The 15,428-nt window shown below is 44.6% G+C and overlaps 1 protein-coding gene across 3 annotated transcripts; it reads left to right on the forward strand.

Annotated features, from left to right (window-relative positions):
• The first annotated feature begins 472 nt into the window (after positions 1-472).
• mgat1b (alpha-1,3-mannosyl-glycoprotein 2-beta-N-acetylglucosaminyltransferase b) lies at positions 473-13,475 on the forward strand. 3 transcript variants are annotated; one of them, XM_037794654.1, is made up of 4 exons: positions 473-933; positions 2,629-2,837; positions 6,582-7,851; positions 11,840-13,475. In XM_037794654.1, the coding sequence occupies exons 3-4, from the start codon at positions 6,982-6,984 to the stop codon at positions 12,539-12,541; spliced, it is 1,572 nt and encodes a 523-aa protein (XP_037650582.1). In that variant the 5' UTR covers positions 473-933; positions 2,629-2,837; positions 6,582-6,981; the 3' UTR covers positions 12,542-13,475. The 3 variants fall into 3 exon arrangements, with proteins under 3 accessions (XP_037650582.1, XP_037650581.1, XP_037650583.1); XM_037794653.1 differs by lacking the exon at positions 2,629-2,837; XM_037794655.1 differs by lacking the exon at positions 2,629-2,837 and having other exon boundaries at positions 6,670-7,851.
• Positions 13,476-15,428: the final 1,953 nt, after the last annotated feature.

Genomic DNA, 15,428 nt, shown 5'->3' on the forward strand with positions numbered 1-15,428 from the left:
TCATAATTTTACGACTTTTTTTTCTCGTAAAGTTATGACTTTATTCTCGTAATTTTACGACCTTTATTCTCGTAATTTTACGACTTTTTTCTCGTAATATGACTTTTTTTCTCGTAAAGTTATGATTTTTTTCTCGTAATTTTACGACCTTTATTCTCTTAATATTACAACTTTTTTCTCGTAAAGTTATGAATTTTTTCTCGTAATTTTACGACCTTTATTCTCGTAATATTACGACTTTTTTTCTTGTAAAATTATGACTTTATTCTCGTAATAATGACTTTTTCTCGTAAAGTTACGACTTTATTCTCGTAATATTGCAACTTTTTTTTCTCGTAACATTATGACTTTATTCTCGAAATCCCAGATTTTTGTTTTCCTCAATGTGGCCGTAATGCTAATGATGGGGCGTTCATATGGACTCTGTTCGTAAACCCGGTAAACATGACCTCATTGAAGGCAACACGGGGTCGTCGGGCAGCAAGTCTCGCAGCCAGTCTCGCGAGAGTTTCTGAAGTGTAGTTTCAGTGTAGCTAAATGAAAGATGGCGTCATCCTACAGGAGAAGAGCCAGCCTCCTCCAGAGACAGCCCCTTTAAGACATCCAGAGAGAGAGAGACAGCTGGAGAGACAGCTGGAGACACTCTGAACCCGGCAGAGGACATGAAGCTGTGGAGACAGTAGCCTGCTAGCATTAGCATTAGCAGCTAGCTGAAGGTTCTGTAGGGATCCAGAGAGCAGAGAACCGGAGAACCGGAGAACCGGGGCACCGGGGGGATGAGGGAGACCAGCCGTGGAGCAGCACAGAGAGATGATGTGAAGGAAACACGAGGGGGGGCTCCAGAAGTTAGCTAGCTATCCAGCTAGCCGGTCAGCCTGCAGCTCCATGTGATCTCCATCTCCTCCACACCTCCACCAGAGCGGCAGGAGAGAGGTGAGTCAGCCCGCTACTGCTGCTCCGAACCCGGCTACTGCTGAACCACGGCTCCGGTCACTGATGAGAACCCTCCACTGGCTGCACTAGCGGGCTAGCAGCATGTCAGCATGTCAGCAGTGAAGGGTTCTCTACTGTTCAGACTCTCTTAGCCCTGACAGACTGTCTGTGTGTTCTCTGTGTTCTCTGTGTTCTCTGTGTTGTATCTGTAGTTAGTCATCTAACAGTCATCTTATCAGCCTCAGAGGAGAACAGGAACAGCTGGCTTCATCTCAACACACCAGACAGATGTGAGCTGCTGGTTTAGGACATGAACTCACATCAGTTTAAAGTTCTCAGTGTTTTAGTGTTAAACATGTTCAGAGGCCTTTACTCCCCCAGGGTGGTCATGAGGAGCTGTGACCGGATCTGATCCTACCAGACTGCTCTGCTCTGTGTGATCCTACCAGACTGCTCTGTGTGATCCTACCAGACTGCTCTGTGTGATCCTACCAGACTGCTCTGCTCTGTGTGATCCTACCAGACTGCTCTGTGTGATCCTACCAGACTGCTCTGTGTGATCCTACCAGGCTGCTCTGCTCTGTGTGATCCTACAGACTGCTCTGTGTGATCCTACCAGACTGCTCTGTGTGATCCTACCAGACTGCTCTGCTCTGTGTGATCCTACCAGGCTGCTCTGTGTGATCCTACCAGACTGCTCTGCTCTGTGTGATCCTACCAGGCTGCTCTGTGTGATCCTACCAGACTGCTCTGTGTGATCTGATCCTACCAGGCTGCTCTGTGTGATCCTACCAGACTGCTCTGTGTGATCCTACCAGGCTGCCCTGCTCTGTGTGATCCTACCAGGCTGCTCTGTGTGATCCTACCAGACTGCTCTGTGTGATCTGATCCTACCAGGCTGCTCTGTGTGATCCTACCAGGCTGCTCTGTGTGATCCTACCAGGCTGCTCTGCTCTGTGTGATCCTACCAGACTGCTCTGTGTGATCCTACCAGGCTGCTCTGCTCTGTGTGATCCTACCAGGCTGCTCTGCTCTGTGTGATCCTACCAGGCTGCTCTGCTCTGTGTGATCCTACCAGACTGCTCTGTGTGATCCTACCAGGCTGCTCTGCTCTGTGTGATCCTACAGACTGCTCTGTGTGATCTGATCCTACCAGGCTGCTCTGTATGATCCTACCAGACTGCTCTGTGTGATCCTACCAGACTGCTCTGTGTGATCCTGCCAGACTGCTCTGCTCTGTGTGATCCTACAGACTGCTCTGTGTGATCCTGCCAGACTGCTCTGTGTGATCCTACCAGGCTGCTCTGCTCTGTGTGATCCTACCAGACTGCTCTGTGTGATCCTGCCAGACTGCTCTGTGTGATCCTACCAGGCTGCTCTGCTCTGTGTGATCCTACCAGACTGCTCTGTGTGATCCTACCAGACTGCTCTGTGTGATCCTACAGACTGCTCTGTGTGATCCTACCAGACTGCTCTGTGTGATCCTACCAGGCTGCTCTGCTCTGTGTGATCCTACCAGACTGCTCTGCTCTGTGTGATCCTACCAGACTGCTCTGTGTGATCCTAGCAGACTGCTCTGTGTGATCCTACCAGGCTGCTCTGCTCTGTGTGATCCTACCAGACTGCTCTGTGTGATCCTACCAGGCTGCTCTGCTCTGTGTGATCCTACCAGACTGCTCTGTGTGATCCTACCAGCCAGCTCCACGTTGTCCCGGAGGAGGAGGAGGGTTTAAAGAAGAATAGAGCTTCAGCTGGTAGTTTGTGAGAGGAGCAACAGTTCCCTCCCATCCTCCCTCCATCTGCCCATCCTCCTCCCATCCTCCCTCCTCCCTGTTCAGTCAGCAGAGCTTAACTTACTCCAGTTGAAAGGGACATGACAGATCAGTAGGCTGCTCCGGGTTCAGGTAACGTACATTTAGTTTCACTCTCTTTACTCTGAGCTCCGTACTTCACTTGTTGTTGTTTCTCTGTAACTTTAGACCAACTTCTTTCTTTCCTCTCAGACTTTTCTACTTCCATTGACCCTCTGTGGCTCAACGTTACTGCGTCTGCATGTTGCTGCTTTGTGTGTTTTCAGGGTAAAAACAGTTCAGCTTTAAAGAGGTCATGTTGCTGCTTCCTTTGTCAAGATGAGTAATTTGAGTCAACTCTTTCAAAACACATTAAAATATCCACTCATACGGTCCTCTTAGCTGAGACTAATGCAGTCTAATATTTTAGTCCTGCAGTAAACCTCATGAATATAAGGTCCCATATCAGCTCATCTTCAGGTTCATACTTGTATTTTGTGTTTCTACTAGAACATGTTTACATGCTGTAACGTTAAAAATAACTTTTATTTTCCTCATCCTGTCTGTCTGAATATACCTGTATTCCCTCTCCGTCTGAAGCGCTCCGTTTTAGTGCATTTCAACGGAATTGCAACGGAATTGCGTTACTAGGCAACAGCTTGGATCCATGTTTACTTCCTGTCAGCTGATGTGATTCACATCCACTGCAACAGGAAATAAACTGGGACACATTTAGAATGTTTACGTTTAAAACCGTGTAATGGTCTAAATATTGTATATTTGCATATGGGGAGGTGCAAGATCAATAAAAGTACGAGAGTACAAATATTTGAAATAAAAACAATAAATACAAGAATAAAAACAAGACGAGGTAAAAGAATAAATAGAATAAAGTGCCAAGAGTATTGCACATACATTCCACGAATGTACCTTCTTGCAAACACGGACAACCATCATATGGTTAGTGCAAAATAACTTTACATTCAATATAAAACTTTTGTGCATTCAAGATAGCTCCTCTCGTTCAGCTTCGTAATGACGGAGGGAACGAACGACTTGGAGTAGCGGTTTGTCTTTCTCGGAGGCGGCAGAGAGCTGTGAACATGTGTTCAATACCAGTTTCTTAATCATCTTCAAATCATTATTTATCACTTCCATATAAAAAGGCGTTCAGGTATGAGGTTTGAGCGCTCGAAAAACCATGTTTAAACATCTACTGTGTGTCAGTAGGTGGAACACATGTTGAATATGGGTGGGGGGGTTCTTTGTAAGGTGATGTAATATGGAGATAAACAGGTGAATCACAGCCAAAGATCTGTTACTAATCACAGCGTTTGTTCCTTTTAGTCAAACATCCATCCTGACTAGATTATTGCAGGCCTATATTTATCAGCAGTAATTGGTTTAGGTTTCTCTAATGCTGAGGAGCTCCTTCATCCTCCACTCACTCAGCACTGGAAAGTGTCCGTTCATGGGGGGGGTTGGACTTTGTACAGCAGAATCTCAGGTATAGTCAGACACTAAATAGACATAGAGGGCTAATTTAAAGGTCGTTTCAGCCGAATTACAAAACAGTTCTGTCACTTCCCTCTCGTGGTACCTCATCTCTCAGGTAATAGAATAAAATCCCAATATAATGATTCAGCTTTGAATGTTTGCATGTGTATAGTGCAGTAGTATCTCTACAACAACCCGCCCAGTCAGCATGTTCACCAGGTACCAGGGAAGAATCCCACGTGATGGAGATGTGCAGATGATTCTACCTGTAAACATGAGGATGTGGATAGAATGCTGTCTAATGCCTGATTCAGACTACACCATATCAGCCCGATTACAGCCCGACACGGCCGTCGTAGGGTGTCGACTCAGATCGGGAACAATAAATGAGTGTCGTGTGCGACAATCGATGGTTTTATCTCGTGTAGTGTGACATGGTAGACGACAACTGCGTCTGGGACGCCTCACGACGTCCCGACAGGAAGTCTAGCATGTTTGATTTTTATTTTCCACGACGTGTTCTGTCACGGCCGTGAATCTGACCGGCTGAGCTCAGACGCACACAGAAGCACATGGCTACTTATTATTATTATTATTATTATTATTATTATTATATTATATATCTTTACATGGTTGGGCCTGGGGGGGGACTTGAGCCCCGGTAAACCCGTATTTTAAGAGACGGCAGTGCCGGGAGAGTGTGTGTTGTTGGAACAGGGGACCGACGTGTAGTCCGTCATGTGTCACGGCCAAGGCACAACAAGAATTTATGACTCTCAATCGTCTAATCTGACATAGTGACCATGGTAACCGTCAAACACATCCTGTAGTCTGATCCTGGCATTAGATACGAAGGCCGAGTTAGTGTAAACTAAGCTTCCAGTGTTCAGTTATTATGGTGGGATTCACACAGAACACAGTGGCCTTTTATTACATTCATATCATCTGGTCAATGATGTTGAACTGATCTATTCTACAGTGAATGAATTGAGTGTGTCAAGGGGAGACATTATCACTGTCCGAATCCAAAGTTCGATTTGACTTCGGATTTTAAGTTCACGGTTTAATTCAACTTTTTAAACACGTCGTTGTCAGACTACGGAGTCTTGATTCGTAAAGATCAACAGATCGATGGTTTTATGCCCCGACAACAACAACTCATTTACACTTCAAATTCTTCTTTAAAAAGAGAACTGAACTCCCTTTTGATTTAGAAAGTTCTTCAACATAAAAACACTGCATCTTTTATCTTTCATCATCTTTTCTGTTGTTGTGTTATTATTAATGTTTTCACATCAATATAAAATAGATATTAGAGAGAGAATTATGACCTGTTTAAATTCATAACAACTTACCAAGATTTCTTTTAATCAAAGCAAATATTTAAATATTCATAATCATTTGAATTGTGTTTTTATGCAAATAACCACAAAGTACAGTACAGTACTGTGTACACTACCCTCCCTCCACGGTGTAATATGAATACTGTATACCGTGTATATAATGTTTTTTGTGTTAAATATATTGAACATTGAATGACATTAGATCTAAAATGTTATTCCTTCATTTAGCGCAGAGATTTGTAAAGTGGCAGACAAAAGAAACACTCGTCTGTTACAGTGGCAGGAAGTGGAAAAAGTTAATTTCAGACCCTGGTTGTGACACAATTCATCTGCGAGGTTTTGTGGTGCTGGTTTACCAGCATGATAACGAGGCTGGTTACTTGTAAAGTCTTTGCAGTTTGCTCCTGCCACGAGTCACCTTTTCCATCCAAGTACTTAGTCAGGAAAAGATGGCAGTAATCTCTCCTTTCTGCCTTCAGTGGAGAACAGTAATTAAATCAGGATCACTAACGCAATCTGAAGTGTTGTCATGTTTCTAAAGGAGAAAAAGTGAAAGTGGTATTCCCCTCTTACTCTGATCATCATGTTCTTGGACATTTGACATCTTTGTTGACGTGTTGCTCAGTAAAAGACTGAACGCCACGAGGAGATGAGCAGGACATCCTGTTGGCCTCTCTGAACATGTCCGATAAAGTGCCTGTTCAGGGAAGTGAGCTTCCAGAAACAACACATTTTATCCCTTTTTCTGAAGAGGAATGTAACACTGCTGGTCTGTTGGTCTGATAAAGTAGATTTGGTCTCCGCAATGGAAACATCCCAAACCCGACGGTACCATTAACAGAAGACTGGTTTTCATGTCATACATAAGAAGGTGATAATCTTGTGACTGCTTCTATTGACACGTGTGCAGGATTTTACACAGATGTACGGTGCATGTCTGAAAGGAGCGTTTGTTTGTGCTTCATTATTTAAAGTTGGTTCATTGTGCTGATGGTTTGTTCTGCTGCTCTGTTTTCAGGATGATGGCTGAAGGGTAATATCCAAGGATTCACATCCCCTCAACCCAAAGTGAGCCCACTTTCCCCTTTTTTTACTTCCATCTGCAGTTGTGCCACCTCCCCCTGCTTGACTCTGCGTGTCCTATCTCAGCTCGTCTCCCCGTCCGTATGGGATCTCATGGGATGCATGCATTCCTCAGTCGGATCATGTGAATTCATTTTAAATTGGACAGTTCTCCTCCCGACACCCGAAGGATGACTCTCAAATTTGAAAAAATTACAATGTGATCGGATATATCAACCTCCTGCCCACCTGAGATTGCCACCTCAGTCTGTAGGATTCTCACTCTGGTTCCATCACCTGTTCCCTACCTGCAGCCTTTTCCACAACCCCATCCCTTTTTCTAGTGTCATTGGGCCATGGTTCGCAAAAAAGGTTCTCTTATACTATGCGGTGCTTTCCTGTTTGTCGCCTGGAATGCTTTGCTTCTACTTTATCTTTGGGGTCGTCCTCCCATCGGGCGCCTCGGAGAAGGTGGTGGAGCCGAACCAGGAGGAAAGGAGGAGTGGGCCCTGGGCAGAGGGAAAGGAGGCCAGCTCAACCTGGCCGGGGAGGTGATCCGACTGGCGGAGGAGGTCGAAATTCAGCTCGAGACCCAGAAAAAACTACTGAAGCAGATTGAAAGTCACAGGGCGGTGTGGGCTCGGCAGAGAGACGTCGGGAAAAGAGAGACGGAGGATGCAAAAGAAGTCAAACAAGAGGTTTTCCACCAGCCGCCAAAGCCTCCACTTCCTGTAAAAGAAGGTGTGGATGATGGGGACCAAACTCAAGTAAAAAACACACAGACGCCCGTTCACATAGTCGCTTCGGACTCTAAGTTGGATCAGCACCAGGCCGTTGATATAAAGGAGGAGATCGGTGAGAACAATAAATTGGGGACTTCCGTTGCCGGCCCAAAAGTCGTCATTCCTGTTCTAGTCATCGCTTGTGACAGAGTGACGGTGAAACGGAGCCTCGACAGACTGATCCAGTACCGCCCCTCTCAAGAACTATTTCCAATCATCGTCAGCCAGGACTGCGGTCACGCCGAGACGGCCCGCGTGATTGGCTCGTACGGCGATCAAGTGACACACATACGGCAGCCGGACCTGGGGGACATCAGAGTCCGACCGGAGCACAGGAAGTTCCAGGGCTACTACAAAATATCCCGACATTACCACTGGGCCCTCAACCAGGTGTTCAACACGTTCTCCCAGTCCACCGTGGTCATAGTGGAGGACGACCTGGAGGTGAGTGCTGTCAGACTTCTGCCTCATTCTCACAACTTTACCACATATTACCGTAGACATTACAGTAGACATTACAATAGACATTACCGTAGACATTACAGTAGACATAACAGTAGGCATTATCGTAGACATTACAGTAGACATTACAGTAGACATTACAGTAGGCATTACAGTAGACATTACAGTAGGCATTACAGTAGACATTACAGTAGGCATTACCGTAGACATTACAGTAGACATAACAGTAGGCATTATCGTAGACATTACAGTAGGCATTACAGTAGACATTACAGTAGGCATTACCGTAGGCATTACCGTAGACATTACCGAAGGCATTACAGTAGGCATTACAGTAGGCATTACCGTAGACATTACAGTAGGCATTACCGTAGACATTACAGTAGGCATTACAGTAGGCATTACAGTAGACATTACCGTAGACATTACAGTAGGCATTACAGTAGGCATTACCTTAGACATTACAGTAGGCATTACAGTAGGCATTACCGTAGACATTACAGTAGGCATTACAGTAGGCATTACCGTAGACATTACAGTAGGCATTACCGTAGACATTACAGTAGGCATTACCGTAGACATTACAGTAGACATTACCGAAGGCATTACAGTAGACATTACAGTAGACATTACCGTAGACATTACCGAAGGCATTACCGTAGGCATTACAGTAGACATTACAGTAGGCATTACCGTAGACATTACAGTAGACATTACCGTAGGCATTACCGAAGGCATTACCGTAGGCATTACAGTAGACATTACCGTAGGCATTACAGTCGGCATTGCAGGGCTCCAGACTAACTTTTTACAGTGGTTGCACTGGTGCGCCTAACTTTTTTTATTTTGGTGCAACAGCACATCATTTAGCCATTCACCCAACATTTTGTCACCGTGCCTTTTGGCATTGCAAAATACATTTGATGTTTTCTTTGTCAGTTCCCCTAGACCAGGGGTCGGTAACCTGCAGCTCTTTAGCTCCTCTCCAGTGGCTCCCTGTGGATGTTTAGAAATGGAAATGAATAACTGTTTTTTGTTTATACATTTTCATTTTTATTGATCATTGTTGTAGGTCTATGGTACGACGGTACGACGGAGTATTAGGACCACACAATCCTGACCTGCTCTGTCCTGTATCACGTATTTGAATCGTATCGTATCGCTCTAGATGAGCCAGATATCGTCCTGGAATCGTATCGGAACCATGGAAATCGTATCGTTGTAAAAACGTATCGTTACACCCCTAGAAAGAAAGCACATTAAAGTGTTTCCCAGCATGTTGGACTATTCCTTTAATTTAGTCAGACACAAACTCACTCAGACTGGTCTACCAGCAGAATGCTACTGACCAGTCTAACAGCTCTGTATGGAACCAGCTCTCCACTTCAAGCTTTAGCTTCACGGTTCGCAGCGTTGCAGCTGTAAACTTTGGGATCTCCAGCAGAATAGAAACAATAAAGTGAGCCGTGCCTGTAGACGCAACATGAGTTAGTAATTATCTCTCTCACTGGGAGGTCTGGCAGGTTTCAAGAGGGTAGATAGCCTTTCCATGGTAAAGGTGTAATTACATCTGGCTTCCGTCCAAATGTGGGTTAATGATGTCTGGAGCCGGTCCCACTGATCCCGCTGGTCCCACTGCTGGTCCCATTGCTGGTCCCACTGCTGGTCCCACTGCTGGTCCCATTGCTGGTCCCACTGCTGGTCCCACTGCTGGTCCCACTGGTCCCACTGCTGGTCCCACTGATCCCACGCTTGTCTCAAGTATTCACCACTGAAGACAGTCTCCTCAAAATGTGCCACATCAGCTTATGAAGACTCTGTGATAACTTAGTAAACTCTAACCAGTAGTGTTGTAATACTCCAGACCCAGACCGGTCTCAAGACCACTTTTTGAAGATCTCGGTATCGTCTCGGAATCAACCGCGTTTCTACTCCGTCTCGTCTCCGTCTTGGACAAAGAGGACTCTGGATTATATTTTATTTTTAACACTAAGTGACCTGCTTATTGTCTGATTTATTTGTTAACATCATTACTACGACTGCTCATAGAACTCAAAGGAACATTCCCACAAAAAAGTCACCTCAACCCCTCAAAGTCCTGGTCTTGTCTCGGTTTAGTTGGTCTCGGTTTAGTTGGTCTCGACTAGCTAACCAGTACCTATTTTAGTGTGTGGTGACAGAGCCCAGACTGGTTTCCAGTATGTAGGACTGTGTGTGTTCTCTGGATCACAGCAGAAACTATAACTGGAACTTGAGAGAGAGAGAGAGAGAGAGAGAGAGAGAGAGAGAGAGAGAGAGAGAGAGAGAGAGAGAGAGAGAGAGAGAGAGAGAGAGAGAGAGAGAGAGAGAGAGAGAGAGAGAGAGAGAGAGAGAGAGAGAGAGAGAGAGAGAGAGAGAGAGAGAGAATCTCAGTTGAGATTAGCACATTGAACTGAATCAGCAGTTATTTAGCCAACGAGCAGAGAAGATGTGGCTTCACCTCCGTGACTCCGCTGACTTCCTCTTTCTGTTCCCGACAGCTCAGCACCAACTCTCCCTGTTTGTTCTGGTAATCTCTCTTTAAGTTCAGAGTTCAAGATCATTTGACCTCTTCAACCCACCAGTTGGCCCACCACCATACGGACTTACTGAGTGCAGCCAACCAGCGGTCAAATGCACAACATTTTATGTTTGTGGTGCTTTTGGTTTGTCTTTTTGATCGGTGACGGGAAACGAGAGGAGAGGGAGGGCTGGGTGTGAACCAGGGATGTTGCAATGAAACGGTCAACGTCTAAAAGATAGAGGAAAAGATAGAGGGTGTTATGTACCTACGTAAGGACAATTTTGAGGTACTTGTACTTCACTTGAGTATTTCCATTTAAGCTACTTTATAAATGTACTCCACTACATTTCAGAGGGAAATATGTCACTTTTTAGTCTTTATTTGACAGCTGTAGTCAGCATTACTCTTCATATTAAGATTTTACTTTAAAAAGATATGAGGATCTTATAAAATACGATGCATTATTAGTAAAGATAGCAGCAGCAGTGGGACTCCGTACAGAAAGCAGTGTCTAGTTGAGGCCCTTTGTCACATTTCAGATGTCTATGAGTTGTTAGCAGCTCCACTAAAGAGACATTTCCCTTCTAAACTTCTCACATGGTTTCATTTTAATAACTGTGTGAAGTCCAGTGAGGTTAAATAACATGTAGAATCAAACTTGAGAATGGTCAAAAAGATGCATACAAATGTTTTTCCTTCTCTCCTGCCCTTCAATCATCATGTCATGACCCCTCGGGTTTATGTTGTGGCCTTTCAGAGGGGCCTGACCCCTAGGTTGGCAACCACTGGACTAAACTAAACTAAAGTTGCTCCACCGCGAGCAGCTACAACAGTAAAATGCTGCTTACACAAATGCATCAGTGTTAACAATCTAATAATGGTATATATATATATATATATATATATATATATATATATATATATATATATTTATATAAATATATATATATATATTTATATATATATATATATTTATATAAATATATATATATATATTTATATATATATATATATTTATATAAATATATATATATATATTTATATTTATATATATATAAATATATATATATTTATATATATATATATATATATATATTTATAAATATATATATATATATTATATTATATATATACTATAATATATATATATATATATATATATTTTACTTGTTATATTCTGAAAACAGAGCCATGAGGAGGAGAAGAAGTCTAGTTTTCTCTCAGAACACTTGAATTACAATATGCTGAAAGGTTATTATGGAATTTTTGCCCAATGATGCCAAAAATATACTGACTACTGCAGGTTTAAATTGGCCCAAACTGCCAGTTAAGAGAGTGTGAACGGCCTTTTCAGTGATTCTGTTGATCTGTTTGTGTCTGTGAAGCAGCAGCTCAATACTGTGCTTCTGTCTCCTCTCATTATTTAAGGTGGCCCCGGACTTCTTTGAGTATTTCCGAGCCCTGTACCCGATCCTGCGCGCCGACCCCAGCCTGTGGTGCGCCTCTGCGTGGAACGATAACGGCAGAGACGCCTTGGTGGATCCATCCAGAGCGGAGCTCCTCTACAGAACAGACTTCTTCCCCGGTCTGGGCTGGATGCTGCTGAAGGAGATGTGGGACGAACTGGAACCCAAATGGCCCTCGGCCTTCTGGGACGACTGGATGCGTCAGCCGGAGCAGCGCAAGGAGCGCTCCTGCATCCGGCCCGAAGTCTCCCGGACTATCACCTTTGGCCGGAAAGGCGTCAGTTTAGGTCAATTCTTCGACCAGTACCTTCGCTATATTAAGCTAAACACTGAATTTGTGCCTTTTACCAAACAGGATTTGTCTTATTTGCTAAAAGAGAAGTATGATGAAATGTTTATAAAAGAGATTTACGGCGCCCCTCTGGTGAAGATCGAGGAGCTGCAACAAGGGGGCACCTTAAGAGGCCCTGGACCGTTCAGGGTGCAGTACTCAAGCCGGGACAGTTTTAAAGTCTTTGCTCGAAATCTGGGGGTGATGGACGACTTGAAATCTGGAGTTCCTCGTACAGGTTACAGGGGCGTGGTCAACTTCCTGTTCCGGGGTCGGAGGGTGTTCTTGGCTCCGCCAGAGGGCTGGACGCAGTACGACGTCAGCTGGAGCTGAGAGACCCATCCAGACTGGACAATGTGAATGGTGTTGAAGAGGAAACACCCTCTCAGACCAAAGAATCCAGCAGACGCACACGGTGGTTCATGAAGGACTTAGAGCAGCTGTTTGTGAGGGAAGCTTTTACAATAGGGTGCTCGGTCAGGATCAGCACGTTCAACGGCCACACACACACACACACACTGCAAGGAAAAGAGAATTCCACCCTTAAAAACCTGGTTTCTATCGGCAACGTGCCTTGCTTTCTGGGCCCATTTTGCTTGGTGTGTTTTTTTTATTTTATTTCTGTGAATAACTGGCCAAATGTAGACTTAAAACATCACATCCAGATGTTTGCAGCAGCTGTAAATGGGAGTTTGGTAGCAGGAAATCTTTACAGTTGTTTCAGTGTCGGTGATAAAACACCAGAGGCCAAACAGAAGCAGAGTGATCGTCTCTAGAACGGAGACACTACAGTGTTAATATCACATGTTTTTAACTCTTTCAACTCTTCACATCTGGCCACTGTAGACCGCAACGGTCTGTAGATCAGGAGTCTCCAACCTTTGTTCCTCTGAGAGCTAATTTGACAAAATGAAAGTGGCCGAGAGCTACACACACAGCGCAACCAAGTGGTCCGTCGCCAACAGCAGACATCCTTTCTGTCTTACTTTCATGGTCCTTTAATAACGTTTCAGTAATCGCTTCTATTACAATCCCTCCATCGGTGAAGGGCTTTGTGTTCCGTTAGGATGAGCGCCGCTACACGAAGCCTCTGCTGCAGCGTTGGCCTTCTTCTTCATCAGTTTGGTAAACAGAGACTGTCGTCTATTAAGCGTTGTTTTCAGCTCCTTTACCTTCTCTGTTCGTAGACCGCTACCAGACAGAAAGTCCTGTGAAAAGTGAAAAGAAAAAACAAACGCCTATAAAAACATGACGTAATAATGCACCCTTTAAATAAGCAGGAAAATACTGCGGCAGACTTTAGACCAGGTTTTTGTTGGTCAACGGTGCAATCGCTTTCTGCTGCCTCAAGATAGCGACGCGCCAACAAAGCACCCGAACCACACCTCATGTTAAGACCAATGTGGGCGCACAGATGGGCGAAAGTACATCTGTGCGCCCACAACGTGGGCGTGAAAATGTCAACTGCGTCGTTATGAAACTAGCAATGACCGTTGCGCTCTGCGCCAGGTGTACGATGGGCCCAACGTGTTAGTTGGAAGTTGTATTTGCCAGAAAGTAAAAACACCTAACACCAGGTTCATACCTGTTCCAAACCGTCAGACGCAGCGCCTTCAGTTCTGCTGTCGACACCTTTAGACGAGCGCCGTGTGAGAAGCATCCTGAGGTCTTGGTGGTTGATCTCCAGCTGATCTCCAGCTGGTCTTGGAAGGCCTATAATTCAGTTTTTTTTTGTTAATGTAAAGCATTTAATGTTTGAGTGGCCCAGTTTAAACTCCATCAATGTGATGGTTGAAGAGATTTCCCTTTTGACATTCAGAGGGTCACAGAATCTGCATCTCTCCTCCAGGTGAGTGACCTCGGTGTCTAAGTGTGTAGAAGGAAGTAGTTCATATGAAGGATGGAGTCGTGGCTGTTTTTGAAATGATTTAATCGTCTTGAACTTGAAGTTCTAACAAGTTTGTTGAGCTGCAAATGAGATAAACCTGACGGATGTGATGATCACCCTGAAGCCCTGATACATGACATCCAAACCACGGTTTGGTTCAGCTTAGGTTTGTTCAAAAACCACCGATTGTTCTGACAGTTTGTGTTTGTGCTGTGGAGGGATTACAGAATGATTCTCACTGTACTGTAATTAACTTTGGGAGGTTCTCCAGCAGATTGATTGATTCCCATGTCTGTATGGTGATGTGTAAAACCACTGCCTGATGTGTTTATAACTTTAATACAGTATAAATAAAATGAACTATTTTGATATTTGCCCACATGGTGAAGGAGTTACTGTTTCATTGACAGCATTCAGCTGTGTGAGCAGCAGTACCGAACCAGTCGTGTGTCCAGCAGTACCGAACCAGTCGTGTGAGCAGCAGTACCGAACCAGCCGTGTGTCCAGCAGTACCGAACCAGCCGTGTGACCAGCAGTACCGAACCAGCCGTGTGTCCAGCAGTACCGAACCAGTCGTGTGAGCAGCAGTACCGAACCAGCCATGTGTCCAGCAGTACCGAACCAGTCGTGTGTCCAGCAGTACCGAACCAGTCGTGTGTCCAGCAGTACCGAACCAGTCGTGTGAGCAGCAGTACCGAACCAGCCATGTGTCCAGCAGTACCGAACCAGTCGTGTGTCCAGCAGTACCGAACCAGTCGTGTGTCCAGCAGTACCGAACCAGCCGTGTGAGCAGCAGTACCGAACCAGTCGTGTGAGCAGCAGTACCGAACCAGTCGTGTGAGCAGCAGTACCGAACCAGTCGTGCGACCAGCAGTACCGAACCAGTCGTGTGTCCATTGTGAACAATAAGAAGAAGAATAGCTTTCATTTTACACAGTAGCACCTTTCAGGGGACCCGAGGACGCTTTACATATGGAAGCCGACAAAAACCTTCGGAGCCCCCCCTAGATGATGTACTTTGGTAAAGTGTGAAAGATATTGACAGATTCAAACTTCCCAGATCAATAACTGATAACAGAAATGTTAAAACACCAACGAGGGCTCTTTCTAACCGTGTGGTACCACCAACATTTCTTCATACATCAATGATCTCCTCATAGTTGTACTACAACACTTAGTTTGGAAAAAATATGCTTTTACATAATTTTGGTGAATTTTTAATGGTAAAGATATTCAGTAACTTCACTAGTGCAATCAAAATGTCGTAATTAGTTTAATAGCTATAATCAGGAGGAGATCATTGATGTGTGAAGTCATGTTGGTGGTACTACA

Source organism: Sebastes umbrosus, chromosome 15 (genome assembly GCF_015220745.1).
Source record: "Sebastes umbrosus isolate fSebUmb1 chromosome 15, fSebUmb1.pri, whole genome shotgun sequence".
Classification (NCBI taxonomy): Eukaryota; Metazoa; Chordata; class Actinopteri; order Perciformes; family Sebastidae; genus Sebastes; species Sebastes umbrosus.

Coding starts and splice junctions, on each gene's coding strand:
- mgat1b (XM_037794654.1), top strand. CDS start 6,982: ATGGTTCGCAAAAAAGGTTCTCTTATACTATGCGGTGCTTTCCTGTTT. Junction 7,852..11,839: donor TAGTGGAGGACGACCTGGAG/GTGAGTGCTGTC, acceptor TCATTATTTAAG/GTGGCCCCGGACTTCTTTGA.